The 20,649-nt window shown below is 41.0% G+C and overlaps 1 protein-coding gene across 1 annotated transcript; it reads right to left on the bottom strand.

The window, feature by feature from the left end:
• Positions 1-10,065: 10,065 nt before the first annotated feature.
• Positions 10,066-17,331, bottom strand: socs4 (suppressor of cytokine signaling 4). Its single transcript, XM_020499772.2, has 2 exons — positions 17,248-17,331; positions 10,066-11,442 (listed from the first exon to the last, which is right to left on the bottom strand). The coding sequence occupies exon 2, from the start codon at positions 11,410-11,412 to the stop codon at positions 10,216-10,218; it is 1,197 nt and encodes a 398-aa protein (XP_020355361.1). The 5' UTR covers positions 11,413-11,442; positions 17,248-17,331; the 3' UTR covers positions 10,066-10,215.
• Positions 17,332-20,649: the final 3,318 nt, after the last annotated feature.

The following is a 20,649-nucleotide window of genomic DNA, read 5'->3' as shown; positions in this document are numbered from 1 at the left end:
TGACAAAGTCCGTTTTCAAGTTTTGCCATAGATTTTCAAGCAGATTTAAGTCTTAACTGTAACTATGCCACTCAGGAACATTCACTGTCTTCTTGGTAAGCAACTCCAGTGTAGATTTGGCCTTATGTTTTAGGTTACTGTCCTGCTGAAAGGTGAATTCATCTCCCAGTGTCTGGGATTTTGCCATTTAATTTATTTTTTTATCCTGAACAACTCCCCAGTCCTTAACGATGACAAGCATACCCATAACATGATGCAGCCATGAAAATATGGAGAGTGGTATTCAGTAATGTGTTGGATTTGCACCAAACATAACACTTAATCTTCAGGATAAAAAGTGAATTGCTTTGCCACATTTTTTGCAGTATTACTTTAAAAAAACATAATTCCACTTCAACATTATGGGGTATTGTGTGTAGGCCAGTGACACAAGAGCTCAATTTAATCAATTTTAAATTCAGGCTTTAACACAACAATAGGTGGGAAAAGTAAAGGGGTGTGAATACTTTCTGAATGCACTGTACACCTACAGTAACATAAACAAATATTTTTTCTCTTAGAATTCTAATTATACCTTAGACCTTCATAAGCACAACCAAATTATAATTTTTGCGATATATAAAATGTACTAATAACACTGTTTGAATCTTGCAGTCAGAATGACTGCTCATTACCTTGAAGGGGAGTCCAGCGAGGCCTGGAAGTTCTAGTGTTACTCTATGGAATGGGTGTCCCTAAACCGGGACGGTTGTTGCTAACGTGCGCTAATGTGACTAAAATTACGTTTTATACAACAGCCAACTTTCCGGGACATTGACATGTCTTATATGGGCAGAAAGTTTAAATTCTTGTTAATCTAGCTGCAGTGTCCAATTAACAGTAGCTATTGTAGTGAACAAATACCATGCTATTGTTTGAGGAGAGTGCACAACAACAGCAAAACTTTTATCACAGCAACTGTTTTATACATTCACCTCTGAAGGTAAATAATGTACTTACATTCATTAACCTTGCTCAGATTTGTCATCCTGGGGGTCCTAGAGATAAAATGTAGCATAGTTTTGTTTGATCAAATCCATTTTTATGTTCAAATGTAGGAACTGGGGTCTACAGTTTGATCCCACTGCTGTCTCTGGCTCCACACCCACCCCACTCGGCCATCTACATGTGTGAAAGTTAGTGTATAATGTCATGTATGACATTCCTGGGAGTGTGTAAACTTACATTTGTTATTACCATAGCATTTTCGTATGTTCTCTATAGTTATGTACTTGAAAATGTATCAATTGACCAATTCAGCACATTTGGGCAAACTTTGGCAGACTTGATACAAAATATTGTGCTGTAATGTAATTCCTTACGGAATCAGCCGGAAACTTTGCACATACACTGCTGCCATCTGGTGGCCAAAAATCTAAATTACACCTATACTCCTATTTGAAAGTATGGCTTTTCTCTTGCATTTCAAAGATAAAAACATTATTATAAATGCATGTTTTTTTGTTTGTATTATCTTTTACCAGATCTAATGTGTAATATTCTCCTACATTAATTTCACATTTTCACAAACTTCAAAGTGTACCCTTTCAAATGGTATCAAGAATATGTCCTGAGCTACAGGCAGTTAGATTTGGGTATGTCATTTTAGGTTAAGAGGTTTTAAACCAAAAAGGCATCTTGAGTCATCATCACCATTATTTTTTCTTTGTCAATTTCATTATAAGACAATCACCAACATACAGTATGTATCAGGGTTTCCATTTGGAAACTGTGGCACCAGACATTTGACTGGCAGCATTTTAATTTACCGGACATTTGAGAAATTACAGGACCCATATGCACTGGGTGCGTAACCTGATCAGGGTGTCCAGCTAAGGTGCTCAGAATGACAGAAATCTAATTTAGATTATGGTAATTTATCTTAAAATAACATGCAAGTAGACGATTCAACGATGTGTGTCCTTCTTAACAATTTCCGATGCACACTGTGATGGAGAAGTCCATCACCAGCCGGGGGCAGCATTTGGTAAGATAACACACCCACACACACATACTAATTTCCCCCTCCTTGCTCCGTTTTCAGCTCCGTTAGCAATGTGGGTATACACACAAGTTAACCTAGCTATCTCAGTTCATACATTACACACATTCTTACCTCCTTTCAGTAACAGCGGCATCTTGAGGACAGCCGATCTTCATATGGGGGGATTAACATAGACAACCACATACTCTACCTTGGGTCGGAAGCAGATAGCAGAACGTTAGTGGTGCTGTCTAAGTGTAAAGCACTTGTTCTAAACCTTGCACATCTAGGGCAACATCTAGGGCATCTAGGGCAACATAAGAACTACCTCAGGCTAGGCCCCCGTTTCATTTGGCCCTCCATGTATACTGATGTGCAAACATACTGCAAAAAATGCCCCACATGCAAGAAAACCAGTGCTGTCCGTAGGTCTGACCAGGCTCCTCTCTTTTCACTGCCAGTGATCTCTACCCCATTCAAGAGAATTGAAATGGATATTGTTGGACCCTTGGAGAAGAGTAGTGCAGGTAACGAGGTCATACTGGTGATATGTGAATATGCCACCCGGTTCCCTAAAGTCTTCCCACTCCATTCCATAACCACTCCAAAAATAAGCAGTGCTCTTGTTCAGTTCTTCTGTCATGTAGGAATACCAGATGAAATCCTGACAGAACAAAGGACAAACTTCACCTCCCAACTGAGGGTTCAACTCCACCAACAGCTGGGCATCAAGGGCTTGAGGACTACTCCCTACCATCCCCAAACAGATGGGCTCATAGAGAGGTTCAATCAAATGCTCGAGAACATGCTGAGGAAGTTTGTGGCTGACACTGGCAAAGACTGGGATAAGTGGTTAAGTGGTTACCCTTACAGCTTTTTGCTTACAGGGAGGTGTCTCAGGAATCGACGGGTTTCTTGCCATTCAAAGTAATCTATTTGTGGCCAGTACAGGGACTACTGGAACTGCTAACGAAGTCCTGGGAGGGTCCACAACCCTGACATTCCTGTCTTGCAGGAAATCCTGCACAGAACAGGCAGTATGGCTGGTGGCATTGTCATGCTGGAGGGTCATGAGGGAGGAGGATGTCATCCCTGTAATGTACAGCGTTGAGATTGCCTGCAATGACAACAAACTCAGTCCGATGATGCTGTGACACACCACCCCAGACCATAACGGACCCTCCACCTCCAAATCGATCCTGCTCCAGAGTACAGGCCCCGGTGTTCCTTCAACAATAAATGTGAATCCGACCACCAACCCCAGTCCTGTCTGGTCCAGCGACAGTGGGTTTGTGCCCATAGGTGACGTTGTTGCTGATGATGTCTGGTGAGGACCTGCCTTGATTGTTCAGATGTACCGATCCTGTGCAGGTGTTGTTACATGTGGTCTGCCACTGCGAGGATGAGTCAGTTGTCTATCCTGTCTCCCTGTAGCGCTGTCTTAGGCGTCTCACAGTACGGACATTGCAATTTATTGCCCTGGCCACATCTGCAGTCCTCATGCCTCCTTGCAGCCTGCTTAAGGAACGTTCACGCAGATGAGCAGGGACCCTGGGCATCTTTCTTTTGGTGTTTTTCAGAGTCAGTAGAAAGGCCTCCTATAGTGACCTAAGTTTTCATAACTGTGACCTTAATTGCCTACCGTCTTGTAAGCTGTTAGTGTCTTAACGACCGTTCCACAGGTGCATGTTCATTAATTGTTTATGGTTCATTGAACAAGCATGGGAAACAGTGTTTAAACCCTTTACAATGAAGATCTGTGAAGTTATTTGGATTTTTATGAATTATCTTTGAAAGAGAGGGTCCTGAAAAAGGGACGTTTCTTTTTTGTCTGAGTTTAGTTAACCCACTGAAGACGTGGATGTCGATTAAGGCAGCCCCCGCACCTCTCTGATTCAGAGGGGTTGGTGTTTAATGCAGAAGACACGTTTCAGTTGAAGGCATTCAGTTCTACAACTGATTAGGGCTGTTTCAAACTCAAAGTAGACAGCCGTCGATTTTTTATTTTAATGAGTTGTGATTATGGTTCATTGTTTAGCTAGCAAGCTACATGTCTAAACAAAAAACTCCACTATGCAAGTAACCACTTCAGTAGAATGTTCATGATGTCACTGCAACAACTGTCAATAGACGTAGCTGGTAAATTCTACTCCGATTTCAGAGCACTTTAACTGACGAATTTACGAACGCTTCAACAGCCATTGAATATGGCCGGTGTCAGTAAACGTTGGCACAAAAACATAATTCAATTGTTGCCAGTAACACCCACCTCTCCCAAGTTTCCGTTCATGTGGCTCCCAGCTGCTGACCGGGAGTTCCAGGATCTCAAACACTGTTTCACCACAACTCCCATCTTGGTTCATCCTGACCTGCCCCACCAGTTTGTGGTGGAGGCCGATGCTTTGGTGGGGGCTGTCCTGGCACAACGTTCTTCCCTGGACCTCAAGTTACATCCCTGCACCTTCTTCTCCCATAGCCAGATTCATAAGGTGCAGAGTTCCCAGCCGAACCCTGGGGGTAGGGTACCCAGAAAACCGGATGTTTGTTCCTGACGCTGTCTGCTCCTCGGTCCTGGAGTAGGCCCACTCCTCCAAGCTTGCCTGCCACCCAGGCTCCCGTTGGACCCTGGCCTTTGTGCAACAACGCTTTTGGTGGCCTACTGTGGTTCCTGACATCTCTGCGTCCGTCGCAGCATGCACAATCTGTGCGCAAGCTCCGACAGTGAAGAGGCGACTCCGGGATGCTGGCCTTCTAGGCAGAGTTCCTCTGTCCAGTGTCTATGCTCTTTTGCCCATCTTAATCTTTTATTTTTATTGGCCAGTCTGAGACATGGCTTTTTCTTTGCAACTCTGCCTAGAAGGCCAGCATCCTGGAGTCACCTCTTCACTGTTGACGTTGAGACTGGTGTTTTGCGGGTACTACTTAATGAAGCCATCAGCTGAGGACTTCGAAGCATCTGTTTCTCAAACTAGACACTCTAATGTAATTGTCCTCTTGCTCAGTTGTGCACCGGGGCCTCCCACTCCTCTTTCTATTCTGGATTGAGCCAGTTTGAGCTGTTCTGTGAAGGGAGTAGCACACAGCGTTGTACGAGATCTTCAGTTTCTTGGCAATTTCTCACATGGAATAGCCTTCATTTCTCAGAACAAAAATAGACTGATGAGTTTCAGAAGAAAGTTATTTGTTTCTGGCCATTTTGAGCCTGTAATCGAACCCATAAATGCTGATGTTCCAATTACTCAACTAGTCTAAAGAAGGCCAGTTTTATTGCTTCTTTAATCAGAACAACAGTTTTCAGCTGTGCTAACATAATTACAAAAGGGTTTTCTAATGATCAATTAGCCTTTTTAAATGATTAACTTGGATTAGCTAACACAACATGCCATTGGAACACTGGAGTGATGGTTGCTGATAATGGGCCTATGTAGATATTCCATTTAAAAAATCTGCCGGTTTCCAGCTACAATAGTCATTTACAACATTAACAATGTCTACACTGTACGTATTCCTATCAATTTGATGTTATTTTAACGACAAAAAATGTGCTTTTCTTTCAAAAACAAGGACATTTCTAAGTGACCCCAAACTTTTGATCGGTAGTGTATATTCTAAAAAGATTTTATACATTAGGTAACATGTCGGTACCAACTTTCATTCAGAAATGATGACATATTAACAATAAAAAATGTTGCTCCGGTAGGCAAAAAAAAAACACTACAACACTGGTCATAATAAATGAAAAGCAATTGCCATGTGTGGTCAACTGATAATTCCAGCACCGTTTTGATTGGGACAGCGTCATTGTGCTGATTTCAGAAAAGCATGGAAACGTGTCTTGATAAATCACCCATTGTCAGATTTTTGTTTTCACTGAATCTCCGTTTGGATATTTGATTACAATTAGTTTGGAAAATGTTTGCTAAATTGAGGTGAGTGCTTATGATCATTATAGCAATTGAAAGGAATGCATTTCTTCTTCACACACACACACACACACACACACTCACACACACATTAGGCCTATAGACTACCTGATGAGCTTCCCTGAAATGTCCAATACCTTTCTGATGCATTTCAGTCACTTAGCCTACTGAAGCAAATACACATTTTAGTCATTTGACATCTTTCTTATTGGTTAAAAAGGTCATCAAGCCTACATTGTTTCAATAACAATATAGCTGAACCCACTATTGGCTTCATTGATTTGCTTAATGTATTTTCTTGTAATTGCAGGCAAGGCTACTTGCTGATAGATTACTTTAAATAGTATTGTAACAGTAGGCCTACCTCCACAATAACCTCATATGGGGTTAGTGACCACAATCCATTGAACTAATAATAAGAAGTGTTGATTGTTTGGCCTTGGGGAGAGCACAGTGCATGGAAGAAAACATAGACTAAGTTAGCCGTAGTTGGCTAGCTAGCAAGCAAGGGATAAGAACGTTGGTAGCCAGTATGGCAATGGAAAATTTTGAATGAATGACTGGGTCGCATCTATAGATACAGAACAAAAAGTCTGAACGACTGGGTCGCGTCTCTAGCAATGGAACCGATAGAATGAATGACCAGCTGGATTGGGTAGCAACCCTAGATTTGTCTCAGGACTATATCTTGTGGAAGGATGAAATATTATGAATAAATTCATCAAAATAACATTTTTTATTAAAATATGTCAATCATTATTTGAATGTTGGTAACCCATTGCATAAAAGTGATAATGTCCTTGAAGCCGGTGTTAGGAGGATATATTGGCACAGCTTCGTTTCTGGCCTAACAACACCCGTGCCAATATATCCTCCAAACACCGGCTTCTAGGGCATTATCACTTTTATGCAATGGGTTACCAACATTCAAATAATGATTGATATATTTTCATTAAAAAAAATTATTTTGATTCTTGCATTCTATCCATGCTGGCTTTTCCGGGCTACCAGAGACATGAAACAGATTGGTGACAGCCTGTATGCCCTTCCACCTATCTATTAATGTGCCATTTGCCTAAATGGATAATGGAAACACTTCAATCACTTCACTTTTATTCAACACTCATTTGTTTTTTGGGGTATGACATCATTACGTCCAGCTGTTTTTATCGACACAAGACACACAGTTCAATGGAAACGCACCGTAGCAGGCAATTGTCCCCACTGGGCATACAATGGTTGAATCAACGTTATTTCCAACGTGGCTGACTTTCCCTTTATAAAAATAGATGTTCAATTTACATCTGTGCCCAGTTTTATTCTATTTTCTATGCAAACTTTCTAAATGTCGTCAAAAAATTACTGGACAAGTTAATGGAAACATATAGCTAATGTTAAGCTTTGGATGGGTTCTTGCTGCAATGATAACTGGATCATCTTAGACACATTAGCATTTCATTTCTGTGGTGTGGACAGATCAATAAGTATGCCTCCTGCATCTCTGTCATTGAGAAGCCACTTATTTTCATAATCTAGAAACATTGTCTGCGTCCTAATTCTCTATCCTTCACCCAAAGTGTGCACACTTCCCACACAGATTTTAAAGCATTAGTTTGGTATAAGCATTGGCTGGAGAGAGTTTCCACCATTGTTAAATCCCTGGCGGGAAGTGTGCTTAGGGATAAGGGTGGAAAATAGGGATGCTACCCCTAACTATTTCATGCATCACATGTTGATCAGCTTTGAACAATAGTCTACTATACTACTACTGTTTAATCTCCCATCAACCTTCAGTTGCAGAATGACAACACTTAAGAGTGTGTAAGATAAATTACCCCTAAATAAACAAATGACATGAATTAGGATAGAGAGGGAGAATATACAGTACCATTTATTTCTTATCTTTCCATATCTCTGGATAGAGATAACATTTAAAGGTGCCATTTGTAGAGAGCACTAGGAATTGTTTCCCCACACTTGAAAGGCAAATATTTCCAAACCATTAAATTGTCTTAGAGATCAGTGAAAGAGGTAAGAGCATGGTTAAGTGGGAAGACAGAAGTGCTTTTCTACAAGACCGAGGATATTCGTTTTGTTGATGTGACAACAGGTTCTCGACTTGGGAAAACAAAAAGAGTTAGTTCTGCAAAATAGAATGTCACAAAAAATAGGTATGATGATGGAGCATTGATTGTTTGTATTGAGAAGTAGCCTGCAGTATCCATGCAGTGAATGATATTAAATAAAGGCTGCTTCGGTGGTTGACAATTTTAGCATTTTGAGGAAGCAATATTATGAAGACCATGACTCAATATATCACTGGGGTATTCGTGCTCTCTATACAGGGCTAATATGAAACAGTATCCATTGTATGTACTATGCTGGGGCTGAAAAACAACATGAAATGTTGTGTCAACCAAGACATACAGACTTTAGAAACTAAACTGTGTCAGCCACTAAGACACGAATACCAGGATGTGAATACCAGTCATCAATATGCTGTACTATGTATTACTAAGAGAGACTGTAAAGTACGGTATTGTATGATTAGGATGCCTTAACCCACTTGCAATGCATGAGTAAACCATACCTTGAGTATGAACAGTGCATTTATATCGCCATCTTGTGGCGTCAGATAAGACTGCATCCCTCTGCATCCTCCAGCAATGAGCCTGAAAATCGAAGTTCTGTATAAAAACGAGGACCACATTTAGGCCATGAAACTACTTTTATAAACAGTCCTCACATATTGCATTATATGTGTAAATGTACATAATAAAATACACTAAAGTGTTTCTGTGTGTTATCATACTCCACATCTACAGCAGTCACTGTGAGGAGGCAAGGATTATTGTATCGGGAAGTTAGGCTACATTATCCAGAAGAGATCGCTTTCAAACCAGATGCGCAGTTCCTCATAGCATTTACAATACTTACGACTACAATCATTCACTGTAACATGCAATCAAATTCTAAAATATCAAATTTACACAGGTATTCACACCCTGAGTCAATACATGTTTGAATCACCATTGACAGCTATTAAAGCTGTAAGTCTTTCTGGGTACATCTAAGAGCTTTGTACACCTGGATTGTAGAATACTTTTATTTTATCTTTCGTCAAGCTCTGTCAAAGTGGTTGTTGATCATTGCTAGACAGCCATTTTCAAGTCTTGCCATAGATTTTCAAGACGATTTAAGCCAAAACTGTAACTAGGACACATAGGAACATTCAATGTCATCTTGGTAAGAAAATCTTGCCGATAACACGATGTAACCATGACCATGCTTGAAAATATGAAGAGTGGTACTCAGTGATGTGATGGGTTTGCCCCAAACATAACACTTTGTATTCAGGACAAAGTTCATTTCTTTGCCACATTTTGTGCAGTTTTACTTTAGTGCCTTGTTGCACACAGGATGCATGTTTTGGAACATTTTTATTCTTTACAGGCTTCCTACATTTCACTCTGTCATTTAGGTTAGTATTGTGGAGTAACTACAATATTGTTGATCCATCCTCAGTTTTCTCCTATCACAGCCACTGTTTTAAAGTCACTATTGGCTACATGGTGAAATACCTGAGCGGTTTCCTTCCTCTCCAGTAACTAGGTTAGGAAGGATGCCTGTATCTTCATAGTGACTGGATGTATTGATACACCATCCAAAGAACTTCATAATGCTCAAAGGGATATTCAATGTCTGCTTTTTTTTTTTACCCATCAACCAGTAGGTGCCCTTCTTTGCAAGGCATTGGATAATCTCCCTGGTCTTTGTGGTTGAATTTGTGTTTGAAATGTACTGCTCGACTGAGGGACCTTAAAGATAATTGTACTGTATATGTGGGGTACAGAGATGAGGTAGTCATTCAAAAATCATGTTAAACACTATTACCGCACACAGTGAGTCCATGCAACTTATCATGTGACTTGTTAAGCAAATTGTTTCTCCTGAACTTATTTAGGCTTGCCAGGGGTTGAATACTTATTGACTCAAGACATTTCAGCTTTTCATTTTTAATTAATTTGTAAACTTTTCTAAAAACATAATTCCACTTTGACATTATTTGATATTGTGTGTAGGCCAGTGACACAAAATCTAAATTTTAACACAACAAAATGTGTAAAAAGTGTATGGGTGTGAAAACTTTCTGAAGGCACTGTAGCAGTCAGGGTCTTCACAAGTCTCTAAAAACCAATGAAACATGGTCAATATTGAAGAGTAGTAACCCATGGGACTATAATTATGAAGTCAGAAATTGTCATTGTTTTACACTGCACAAGCCCCATTGCACTTGTAGTGGTACTGCCTAAGATAGTCCCTGAGCTGATGAGGCAGTGGAAGGATCTTGATGCCCTGGTACGTAGTGCAGCTACAGATCACTGCGCGACACAGGTGCTGCAGGGTGAATGGGAAAGTCCGGGCCAGAGGGCGGGACAGGAGGGGCTCGAAGAAGAGGCATGTGGCTGGGTCGCTGTAGTGCCGGAGCAGGCCCGTCACACTCGGGTCCCGGTACATGCACGGATCGCGGCCATCGAAGCTGAAGCGCTTGCCGTTCTGCTCGATACGCGCATGGAGGGAGCGGCTATAGCGGCGGAAGCTGACGGAGAAGAGGAACTTGTCCTGGGCCGAGTCACGGAGGAGGAAGGTGCCCTCGGGCTGGCCTTCCAGGAGCTCCTCTGCCTGGAAGCGGTCCAGAACGCCCCAGTAACACGGGCTGTTGTTGATCTGCAGGAGGTCAGGGACTAGGATGTAATCTGTATGGCTGCCACCATAGGCTGCTCTGCCATGCGGATGGGAGAGGTCCCAGTCCTCAAGGCTCAGGGGCCTACTCAAGCAGATGCCCTCCCATGAAAGAGGTGTCGAAGGTGGGGATGTGGAAGTGGACAGGACTGGTTCTTTGCCAGCAGCCTGTGCAGCCTTGGCAGCTTGGGCAACCTCTAGGCCCACAATGGCGCTGGGGTGGGTGGCATGCTTCTTGATGAGGTGCCAGCAGTGGGCCAGCTCTGACTTGGACGAGAAGGGGCACTTGTCCTGCATGAGCTCCGTGACATGGATCGGACGCTTGGACCAGAGGAGCACAGAAAAGGCCCCCTGGTAGGCCCCCGTTGGGCAGCCGTGGTGGTGGTGGCGATGGTCAGTGCGGAGAGGGAAACACTGACCCACTGCATCCTGGAACTTCTGCCGGAGAGAGCGCCTAGAAAGGGCTTTCCGACAGGGGACATCTATGTCGACTTCCCCCATTACGGTACAGCTACACTTCCTCTCTCTCCGTCTCCGCGGACATGAGGTGGAACGCGCTCCTTGCTCCTCAATCGGCCCTACCCCCTCCGGACCCCGAAGGCCCGGATCGTTTCGAGAACTCCGGGAGCGTTTCTTGCAGCTCCACACGTAGCCGTCGGCACTCCAGCTGCGGATGCCGCATTTGGGACAGATGTCCGAACTTCGGGATTTCTTCTCAGACATGGCCTTCCCTCTTCTTCATTCAGCTCTGTGCTACATTAATAGACAGAGATAACCAAGTCAATATGTGGATAAAGTAACATTCACTGATGAAACAATGGGATGGTTATCAACAAAAGCTTTGAAATCCAATTTCAAACAGTACAGGTAGAAAGTTTATTATGTTAGATTAGATATTCCTCTAAAGTTTAGAGAGGATCTCATGTCAAATGTTGTTAAAGTGTTGTGGTTGCAGGTTCACCTGCCTCATCTAAAGCCTCTTCTTTTGGAGTGCTGCTAAAGGCCACCAAGTGCTAACCAATCCGTGTTTGGATAATATGTGTGCAATGCTTGATAAGGTGTCTGATGGTAACAGAAAGGTCTATTTTCTGGGTGACCTGAAGATTGACTGGTTAACAACTAGCTTTCCTCTCAAGAGGTAGCTTCTAACTGTGACTAATGCCTGTAATATCACCCAGGCTATCACTCAACCTACTAGAGTGCATACCAATAGTGTTCTATCTGTGACATCCACTTGTATTGATAAAATATTCACAAATTCTGCAGAGCTTTGCTCCAATTGTTGACAAACATGCACCTGTTTAAGAAACTAACTGTAAGTGGACGGGGACTTTAATGCAGGCAAACTTAAATTAATTTTACCTCATTTCTACCAGCATGTCACATGTGCAACCAGAGGAAAATAATCTCTAGACCATCTTTACTCTACACACAGAGACGCGTACAAAGCTCTCCCTTGCCCTCCATTTGGAAAATCTGACCATAATTCCATCCTCCTGATTCCTGCTTAAAAGCAAAAACTAAGTACCAGTGACTCGCTCAATGCGGAAGTGGTCAGATGATGGGGATGCTACGCTACAGGACTATTCTAATAGCACAGACTGGAATATGTTCTGGGATTCATCCAATGGCATTGAGGAGTATACCACCTCAGTCACCGGCTTCATCAATAAGTGCACTGACGACAACGTCCCCACAGTGACCGTACGTACGTATACCAACCAAAAGCCATGGGTTACAGGCAACATCCGCAAGGTTAGAGACGCTTATAAGAAATCCCGCTATGCCCTCAGACTAACCAACAAATAGGCAAAGCGTCAATACAGGACGAAGATTGAATCCTACGTCACCGGCTCCGACGCTCGTCGGATGTGTCAGGGCTTGCAAAGTTATTAGGGACTACAAAGGGAAGCACAGCCGAGAGCTGCCCATTGACACAAGCCTACCAGACAAGTTACAGTTGAAGTCGGAAGTTTACATACACTTAGGTTGGAGTCATTTAAACTCGTTTTTCAACCACTCCACAAATTTCTTGTTAACAAACTATAGTTTTGGCAAGTAATTTAGGACTTAGGAATTTCTACTTTGTGCATGTTACAAGTAATTTTTCCAACAATTGTTTACACACAGATATTTCACACAATTCACTGTATCACAATTCCAGTATGTATTTGGCAAAGGTGTATGTAAACTTCCGACTTGAACTGTAAATTACAATTACAATTTTCAACCTCTCCCTGTCTGAGTCTGTCATACCAACATTTTTCAAACAGACCACCATAGTCCCTGTGCCCAAGAAAGTGAAGGTAACCTAAATGACTACCGCCCCGTAGCTACCGTCAGCAGCCATGAAAGTCTGGTCATGGCTCACATCAACACCATCATCTGGGAAACCCACTCCAATTTACATAAAGACCCAACAGATGACGCAATCTCAATTACACTCCACACTGCCCTTTCCCACCTGGACAAAAGGAACACTTACAGTTGAAGTCGGAAGTTTACGTACACCTTAGCCAAATACATTTTTCACAATTCCTGACATTTAATCCTCGTAAAAAATCCCTGTCTTGGGTCAGTTAGGATCACCACTTTATTTTAAGAATGTGAAATGTCAGAATAATAGTAGAGAGAATTACTTATTTCAGCTTGTATTTCTTTCATCACATTCCCAGTGGTTCAGAAGTTCCCAGTGGGTCAGAATACACGCAATTAGTATTTGGTAGCATTGCCTTATAATTGTTTAACTTGCGTTAAACGTTTCAGGTAGCCTTCCACAAGCTTCCCACAATAAACTGGGTGAATTTTGGCCCATTCCTCCTGACAGAGCTGGTGTAACTTAGTCAGGTTTGTAGGCCTCCTTGCTCACACACGTTTTTTCAGTTCTGCCCACAAATTCTCTATAGGGTTGAGGTCAAGGCTTTGTGATGGCCACTCCAATACCTTGACTTTGTTGTCCTTAAGCCATTTTGCCACAACTTTGGAAGTATTCTTGGGGTCATTGTCCATTTTCGCACTTTTCACACCAAAGGAGGTTCTCCTTCCTGAGCGGTGTGACGGCTGTGTGGACCCATGGTGTTTATACTTGCGTACTATTGTTTGTACAGATGAACGTGGTACCTTCAAGCGTTTGGAAATTGCTCCCAAGGATAAACCAGACTTGTGGCAGTTTTACAATTTTTTTACAATTTCACTAGTAAGGTGGAAAAAATTACAACACTGAACAGTGAAACGTCATATTTTTGTATAAAATATTTAATAATGAAAGAGAAGGATTGCTGTTTTGAATTTGGTCAAGTTAGTATGGGAGAGGTGGAAAAACTATTGTTTTCCATCAATAATGATAAGCCACCAGGTATAGACAACCTAGATGGGAAACTATGTAAGGGATAATCAACGAGGGACTATGAGTTCTATGGAAAATAATAAACGAAGTGGAAGGTGTGTTCACAGAGAACTGACCTTCCACAGAGCTGGATTATTTTCCAGAGAACGCATAGAGCCCCAAGTTGATTATCCCTTTTATACCATGACTATAATTTAACACATTTACGACTAGAAATGTGTTAATTTGGCGGTAGAAATGTGTTCAACATACACTGAAGTAGCTAGCAAGTGTACTAGTTAGCTACAGTAGTTTCCGTGGTAACCAAACAAACAGACTTGGTAGTTTAGCTAACCTAACCATCAGTCCTAGTTTCCCGTTATGAAAATTCAACAGCGCCAATAATGTTTTCAATTCGACTTTATGCTTTCAAAAGCAGTTGAGACATGGAACATGAACTATAGCCATTGAATTCTACCGCGCAAATATAGTGCACACTCTAGAATGCCCTTCAAGCCAATCAGAAACAAGTATTCAACAAGTCCATGGTATAATGAGAATGTTAGCAGACTGAATTGCCACCCCTATTTGCTATATATTTAACCAAAGTCTAAGGGAGTGCGTGTCCACAGGCGTGGAAGGAAGCTAAAGTAATTCCACTGCCTACAAATAGTAAAGCATCCTTTTGTTGGCTCTAACAGCCACCCAATCAGTTTGCTGCCTGTTCTTAGTAAACTGATGGAGAGGATTGTGTTTGACCAAATACATAGAACAGAGAACAAATTAACTCCTGACTTTCAGCATGCATACATAAAATGTCACTCAACTTGTACGTCACTGACTTAGATGACTGATGAATGGAGAATAAGATTATCGTTGGAGCTGGACAAATATTTTTGCCCGCTGGCTATATTGGTCCCTGATACAGGACTATTAAAGGCCCAGTGCACTACTTTTGATTTAAAAAAAAATATGTTTAATTATTATTCCGATTTTTAAGGGGGTGCTGCAGCACCTTCAGCATCCCTACATCTTGTGGCTATGGACACAAGCTAGCAGGCACATTGAGCAGCCAGGCCACAATGAGTTTATCAAGTCACTGGCAAGTGGCAACATGTATGCTTTGGTGCTGGTTTTTTTTTTGTACAACTTTCTCACTATCTATTACCAGAGTGTGTGTCTGTCTAGCAGTGTTTTATAGTAAATCATATTACAAAACAGGTCGCTCGGATTGCAGTTCGGATACAAGTATGCTCTGATCATCTCAATTCTAATGTTGCCCGAAAAAGTGGTGGATTGAGTAATACACTATCAAACACATCAGCAAGTGGCCACTCCACATGTAATGTGTTCTATTGTGTAAACAAGTCTGAGGCGCTGTGTAATGGGAAGGTCTGTCTCACTGTCTGGAGCATGGCATGGGCTCCTGAGTTGCGCAGCGGTCTAAGGCACTGCATCTCAGTGCTAGAGGTGTCACTACAGACACCCTGGTTTGAATCCAGACTATCACAACTGGCTGTGATCGGGAGTCCCATAGGGCTGTCCACAATTGGCCCAGTTTCGTCCGGGTTTAGGCGGTGTAGGCTGTCATTGTAAATAAGAATTTGTTCTTAACTGACTTGCCTAGTTAAATAAAGGTTCAAATATCAATGCCACATAGGCTGTTTAAAACCAGATAAGTTGGTTCTAAGGGGCAGTTGACCTTTAAAAACATTACACTTAAGTCTACTTAATTGTAATTTAGTATTTTAATTACAAATACACTTGGCGTTGTTTTTAAGTTGAAACATAGATTAAAAAAAAATTAAAACTCTGCTTTGTGAGTGATCAATTACACTATAAGTATAGTTTCAGTGCCAACAATGTGTTTCAAAGTACTTTCTGAATTCCTATTAGCTAGGATCCCATTAGCTTGAACAGTGATTTTTTTTGTTGACATTTAGAAAGTTTGCATAGAAAATAAATGCGACAATTGACTACTACGGTTAGTTTTCACTGTCTTGTGCCGATAAAAACAGCTGAAAGTAAGAACATGTTTTTGTTGCAAAAACCTAGAGTGTCGAATAAAAATGAAGTAGTTGAAGTGTTTCCATTATCCATTTAGGCAAATTGCACATTAATAAATTGGCGAAGCCAGTATCCCCTCCCACCTATCTGTTTCATGTCTCATGTAGCCCACAAAAGCCAGCATGGATAGAATGCAAAAATTGACAAATATTTGCCATTATCTAATAATTCTCATGTGCCAACATATCGCCACGGTCGTGCCATGAGACTTGCACTCATGTAGATCTAATATTCTAAGTATACTTCCTCAAAAGTATGTGCAAAGATTTTTGCATTACCCAGCATCCTTTTCTGTAGATTAAGTTTTGACTTATAATATGATCAAAGAGAGTACAGAATTAAGATAGGCTAAAACTGCTTCTCCAATAGAAATCCCCGATCACACTTGTAGGCGATGTCATCAAATATTTTATAAATATTTGTATAACTAAACCAAGACCACAGCCTGTCGTTTCCAATGGGAACAAATGAGTCATAGTTGGCATTTCCACGCATGGAGATGGGCATTTCCACGCATGAGCAAGCGAGATCCTATTGACCCGTTCAAGCATGCATATTTCCGTTAGGGAATGCCTACTCTGTGGAGTAAGTGTGCGTGTGCAATAAATGAATTCGCCTTTGCACTCTGTCTAAACAACGTGATTTAATTTGTTTTTGTTGCAAAGGGCAAAGTCTATAAAACTTAGTCCATTTTGTTCATAACATATGATAGTTTTGGGAACAGAAAACTGTATTGTGGGCTTCCTCCCACTACCATATTTGGGAGTGAGTGGAAACGCCAAGCGGATGCTTCACATTTATACATCCGGTGAAATATCTGTCTCATTATTCTATCTGTGATGTCATGGCAACGGCTAGCTAAAGTTGTACATAGAAATACATCGTCGGGTCTAACTAACACGGAACCCAAACCGGCTGCGCGCGTGCTCCATCGTGCACACATTTATTTTGTCCCCCTACACCAAACGCGATCACGACATGCAGGTTAAAATATCAAAACAAACTCTGAACCAATTACATTAATTTGGGGGCAAGTCGAAAAGCATTAAACATGTATGGCAATGTAGCTAGTTAGCATGCACTTGCTAGCTCATTTGTCCTATTTAGCTAGCTTGCTGTTGCTAGCTCATTTGTCCTGGGATATAAACATTGAGTTGTTATTTTACCTGAAATGCACAAGCTCCTCTACTCTGCCAATTAATCCACACATAAAACGGACAACCGAATCGTTTCTAGTCATCTCTCCTCCTTCCAGGCTTTTTCATCTTTGAATTTATATGGTGATTGCCATCTAAACTTTCATAGTATTACCATGACAACATGGGTATAACCAATGAGGAGATGGCACGTGAATACCTGCTTCTACCAATAGGGAGATGAGAGAGGCAGGACTTTTCAGCGCGATCTGCGTCAGAAATAGAAAATAGTTCTGTACACTATCTGTAAATAGCCCACACAACTACCTCATCCCCATATTGTTATTTATTTTTTTGGTCTATTGCACCCCAGTATCTTTACTTGCAGATTCATCTTCTGCACATCTATCACTCCAGTGTTTAATTGCTAAATTGTAATTTGCCACTATGGCCTATTCATTGCCTTACCTCCCTAATCTTACTACATTTGCACACACTGTATAGACTTTTCTATTGTGTGACTGACTGTAAGTTGTTTTTATCCCATGTGTAACTCTGTTGTTTGTGTCGCACTGTTTTGCTTTATCTTGGCCAGGTCACAGTTGTAAATGAGAACTTGTTCTCAACTGGCCTACCTGGTTAAATAAAGGTGAAATAAAAAATAAAAACAGTTGGCTTTTCATGTCAAGCTGTGGTCTATCTTGGTTTAGTTATAAAAAAAACTTTGTCTGAATGCTCGGCTATGAAAAGCCAACTGACATTTAATCCTGATGTGTGGACCTGTTGGACCCTTCACAACCACTGTGATTATTGTTTGACCTTGCTGGTCATCTATAAACATTTGAACATCTTGAAGAACAATCTGGCCTTAATGGCCAGGTACTTATAATCTTATAGGTTTTATAATCACCACCCCGGACAACAGAAAAAGACTGGCCATCCCTTAGAGCCTGGTTCTTTCCTAGGTTCCTTCCAGCCTTTCTAGGCAGTTTTTCCTAGCCACAATGCTTCTACATCTGCATTGCTTGCAGGTTGGGGTTTTAGGCTGGCTTTCTGTATAAGCACTTTGTGACATCTGCTGATGTAAAAAAGACTTTTTAAATATATTTGATTGAATGATTGATTGATTGAAGAAAAAAGTGTCCCAATTTAGATAATTGTAAATATATTTAATATACTTAAATGCTAATAAAACACCATTACATTTTACATTAAATGCATTAAATCTATTTCAAATTCTTCCAATTTAGATCATTTAAATATACTAAAGTATATGTATCACATACATACTTCTAAATACTGAAATAATATTTTTAAGTATATATATATCTTTTTTTAAATAATCAGTTTGGGAAGACATACTATTGCTACTCTTGCCTACTACCTAAGTATGCCCTAGCACAGTGGTCGCAAACCGTTCGATCTTCAAGGCATTCCAAGTCGATCACCAAATATTTATGTGGAAAAGCCAACGAATGATAAAGGCTTGCTCTCCTTTTTTGAAATCGTGTTGAGTTTATAACAGTAGATGCACTTGATTCAAAAGTCCTGCGCACCGGGTAAGCAAAGTGTTCCCATGAGACAAACTCTGCCTACCCGGCGAACCGGCAATTCTGTGACTAAATCGAGTGCATCTTACAGCGCTGCTCAATCGGATAGCTCAAATCACCGTGGCTAGTGGCTACCGAGCTTCCATGACCCTGGCCACAGCCAAGTAGGCTACTAGCCTACGTAATATTTAATAACTTTTAAAACCATGAGCACAGAGAGACTGTCAACGAATACAGCAAAGAGCTGCAGTTTTTATGAGTGAGTTCATGTTTAAGTTTATATTCAGCACTGTCACTATTTTTATTCAACACTTTTACAAAACTCGCTTTTCCGTACTTCTGCTCGGCCTGCAGCCGCAATGAATGAGTAGCCAAGTATCGATAGCCCTGCGTTTTTATTATTATTAGCAGCTCGTCGTGTCGATTTTAATATTAAGAAATATTTAACTTTCTCTGGTCATAGGAACAACATGAATTTGTGCATGACGCAGATGCGGTGTGACTCGAGCTTCGCCATCAGGTGGAAGACGGTGTCCCCTCTCTCTGGTCAGTCTCACCGGAGGAAAGGAAGGAGAGAGCAGGGACGGTGAGAAGCGGTTGGGAAAAATCGTTTTGAACAGTCATCCAACAGTCATCAATTCCAAGTCGGAAACTCGGGCATCTTTCTAGAGCTCCGACTTTTCGACCTGAAGATCACTGACGTCGTGATTTGACCTCGTTGACTATCAGATGCAGGTACCATCAGTCCAGTCAAATAAAAAAGCGAATTATTTAAATTCATGCTCCACAAGTGCTAAACCAACTGATGAATTGTGTTATCAAAGCTCGAGTTTTGAAATGTAATATGGTCTGATTAACAATATTGGCAGGCCAATCATATAGCCAATATGTTGTGATAATGTTTTAGGCCAACTGCCCAAACCTCATTCCTACAAAACTGTTTGTCAGGTTAATGTAAAAAAAATTAAAAATGAAAAAATACATCTGAGCAGTAGATTTCAGCTTACTTTTTGACTGCGAAAGTGATCTTGACTCAGAAAAGGTTAGTGATAAGTGTATAAGGGGAGGACCAGACAAAGGCAGTGTAATTTCAGAGTCAAGACAAGTCATGATGTTTGAGAGTGAGTGCCCCACAGATTTATATCAAATCAATTATAAAAAATTACACTTACTATACAGTTGTACAATGTATAAAGTAATTTGCTCTGAAAAGAGTTAGCCTATATCATTGAGTTGCCGACACCTCGTTTTATTTCTAAATCTTACAAATCATTTAACTTTTGATTACTTTTGTCTAGAGATGGTCTTACCTTTTAAAAATCGTTTTAGAGAGACAACGTAATCTCCATGTCCATGTTGCCAAATTCTATTATAGTCTTGCCATTTGCATTCGGTCTTCTGTCCAGACCCCATCTCCTGTGTAGACTAGTTCCGCTCTCTTTATAGACAAATCCTCTTGGGATTTGATCATTTCCTCATTTGTTGGGGATGGTTGTGAGAGTGAGAAAGTTGCATCTTCTACTCAGTAGCATATAGTAGGCATGTAATAGACTACAGCGCATACGTGTAAAGACGCACAACCAATATGCTATTATTTTACTTGATAGTCCTATGTTTCCTGCCCGACACCGCTGATTATATTTTTAAGGGATTGAATTTAGCCTTGAATTTGATTAATCTAGCCTATTTATTTCAGAAAGCAGAGCCTGTGTGCATTAGGCCTATATAGACCATTATATTTAAAGGTCCAATCTGGTATTTTTCGAATCGGTTTAATGATCATTTAAATAAACTGACACTCATTCTTTATAGGGCGGCGCACAATTGGCCCAGCGTCGTCCGTGTTCGGCCGTCATTGTAAATAAGAATTTGTTCTTAACTG

This window comes from Oncorhynchus kisutch, linkage group LG14 (genome assembly GCF_002021735.2).
Source record: "Oncorhynchus kisutch isolate 150728-3 linkage group LG14, Okis_V2, whole genome shotgun sequence".
Taxonomy (NCBI): domain Eukaryota; kingdom Metazoa; phylum Chordata; class Actinopteri; order Salmoniformes; family Salmonidae; genus Oncorhynchus; species Oncorhynchus kisutch.
The sequence above is the reverse complement of the archived record's forward strand: the minus strand, read 5'-3'. Positions and strand labels throughout refer to the sequence as shown.

Excerpts from the sequence above, each read along its gene's own strand:
- socs4 (XM_020499772.2), bottom strand. The coding sequence starts at position 11,412 with ATGTCTGAGAAGAAATCCCGAAGTTCGGACATCTGTCCCAAATGCGGC.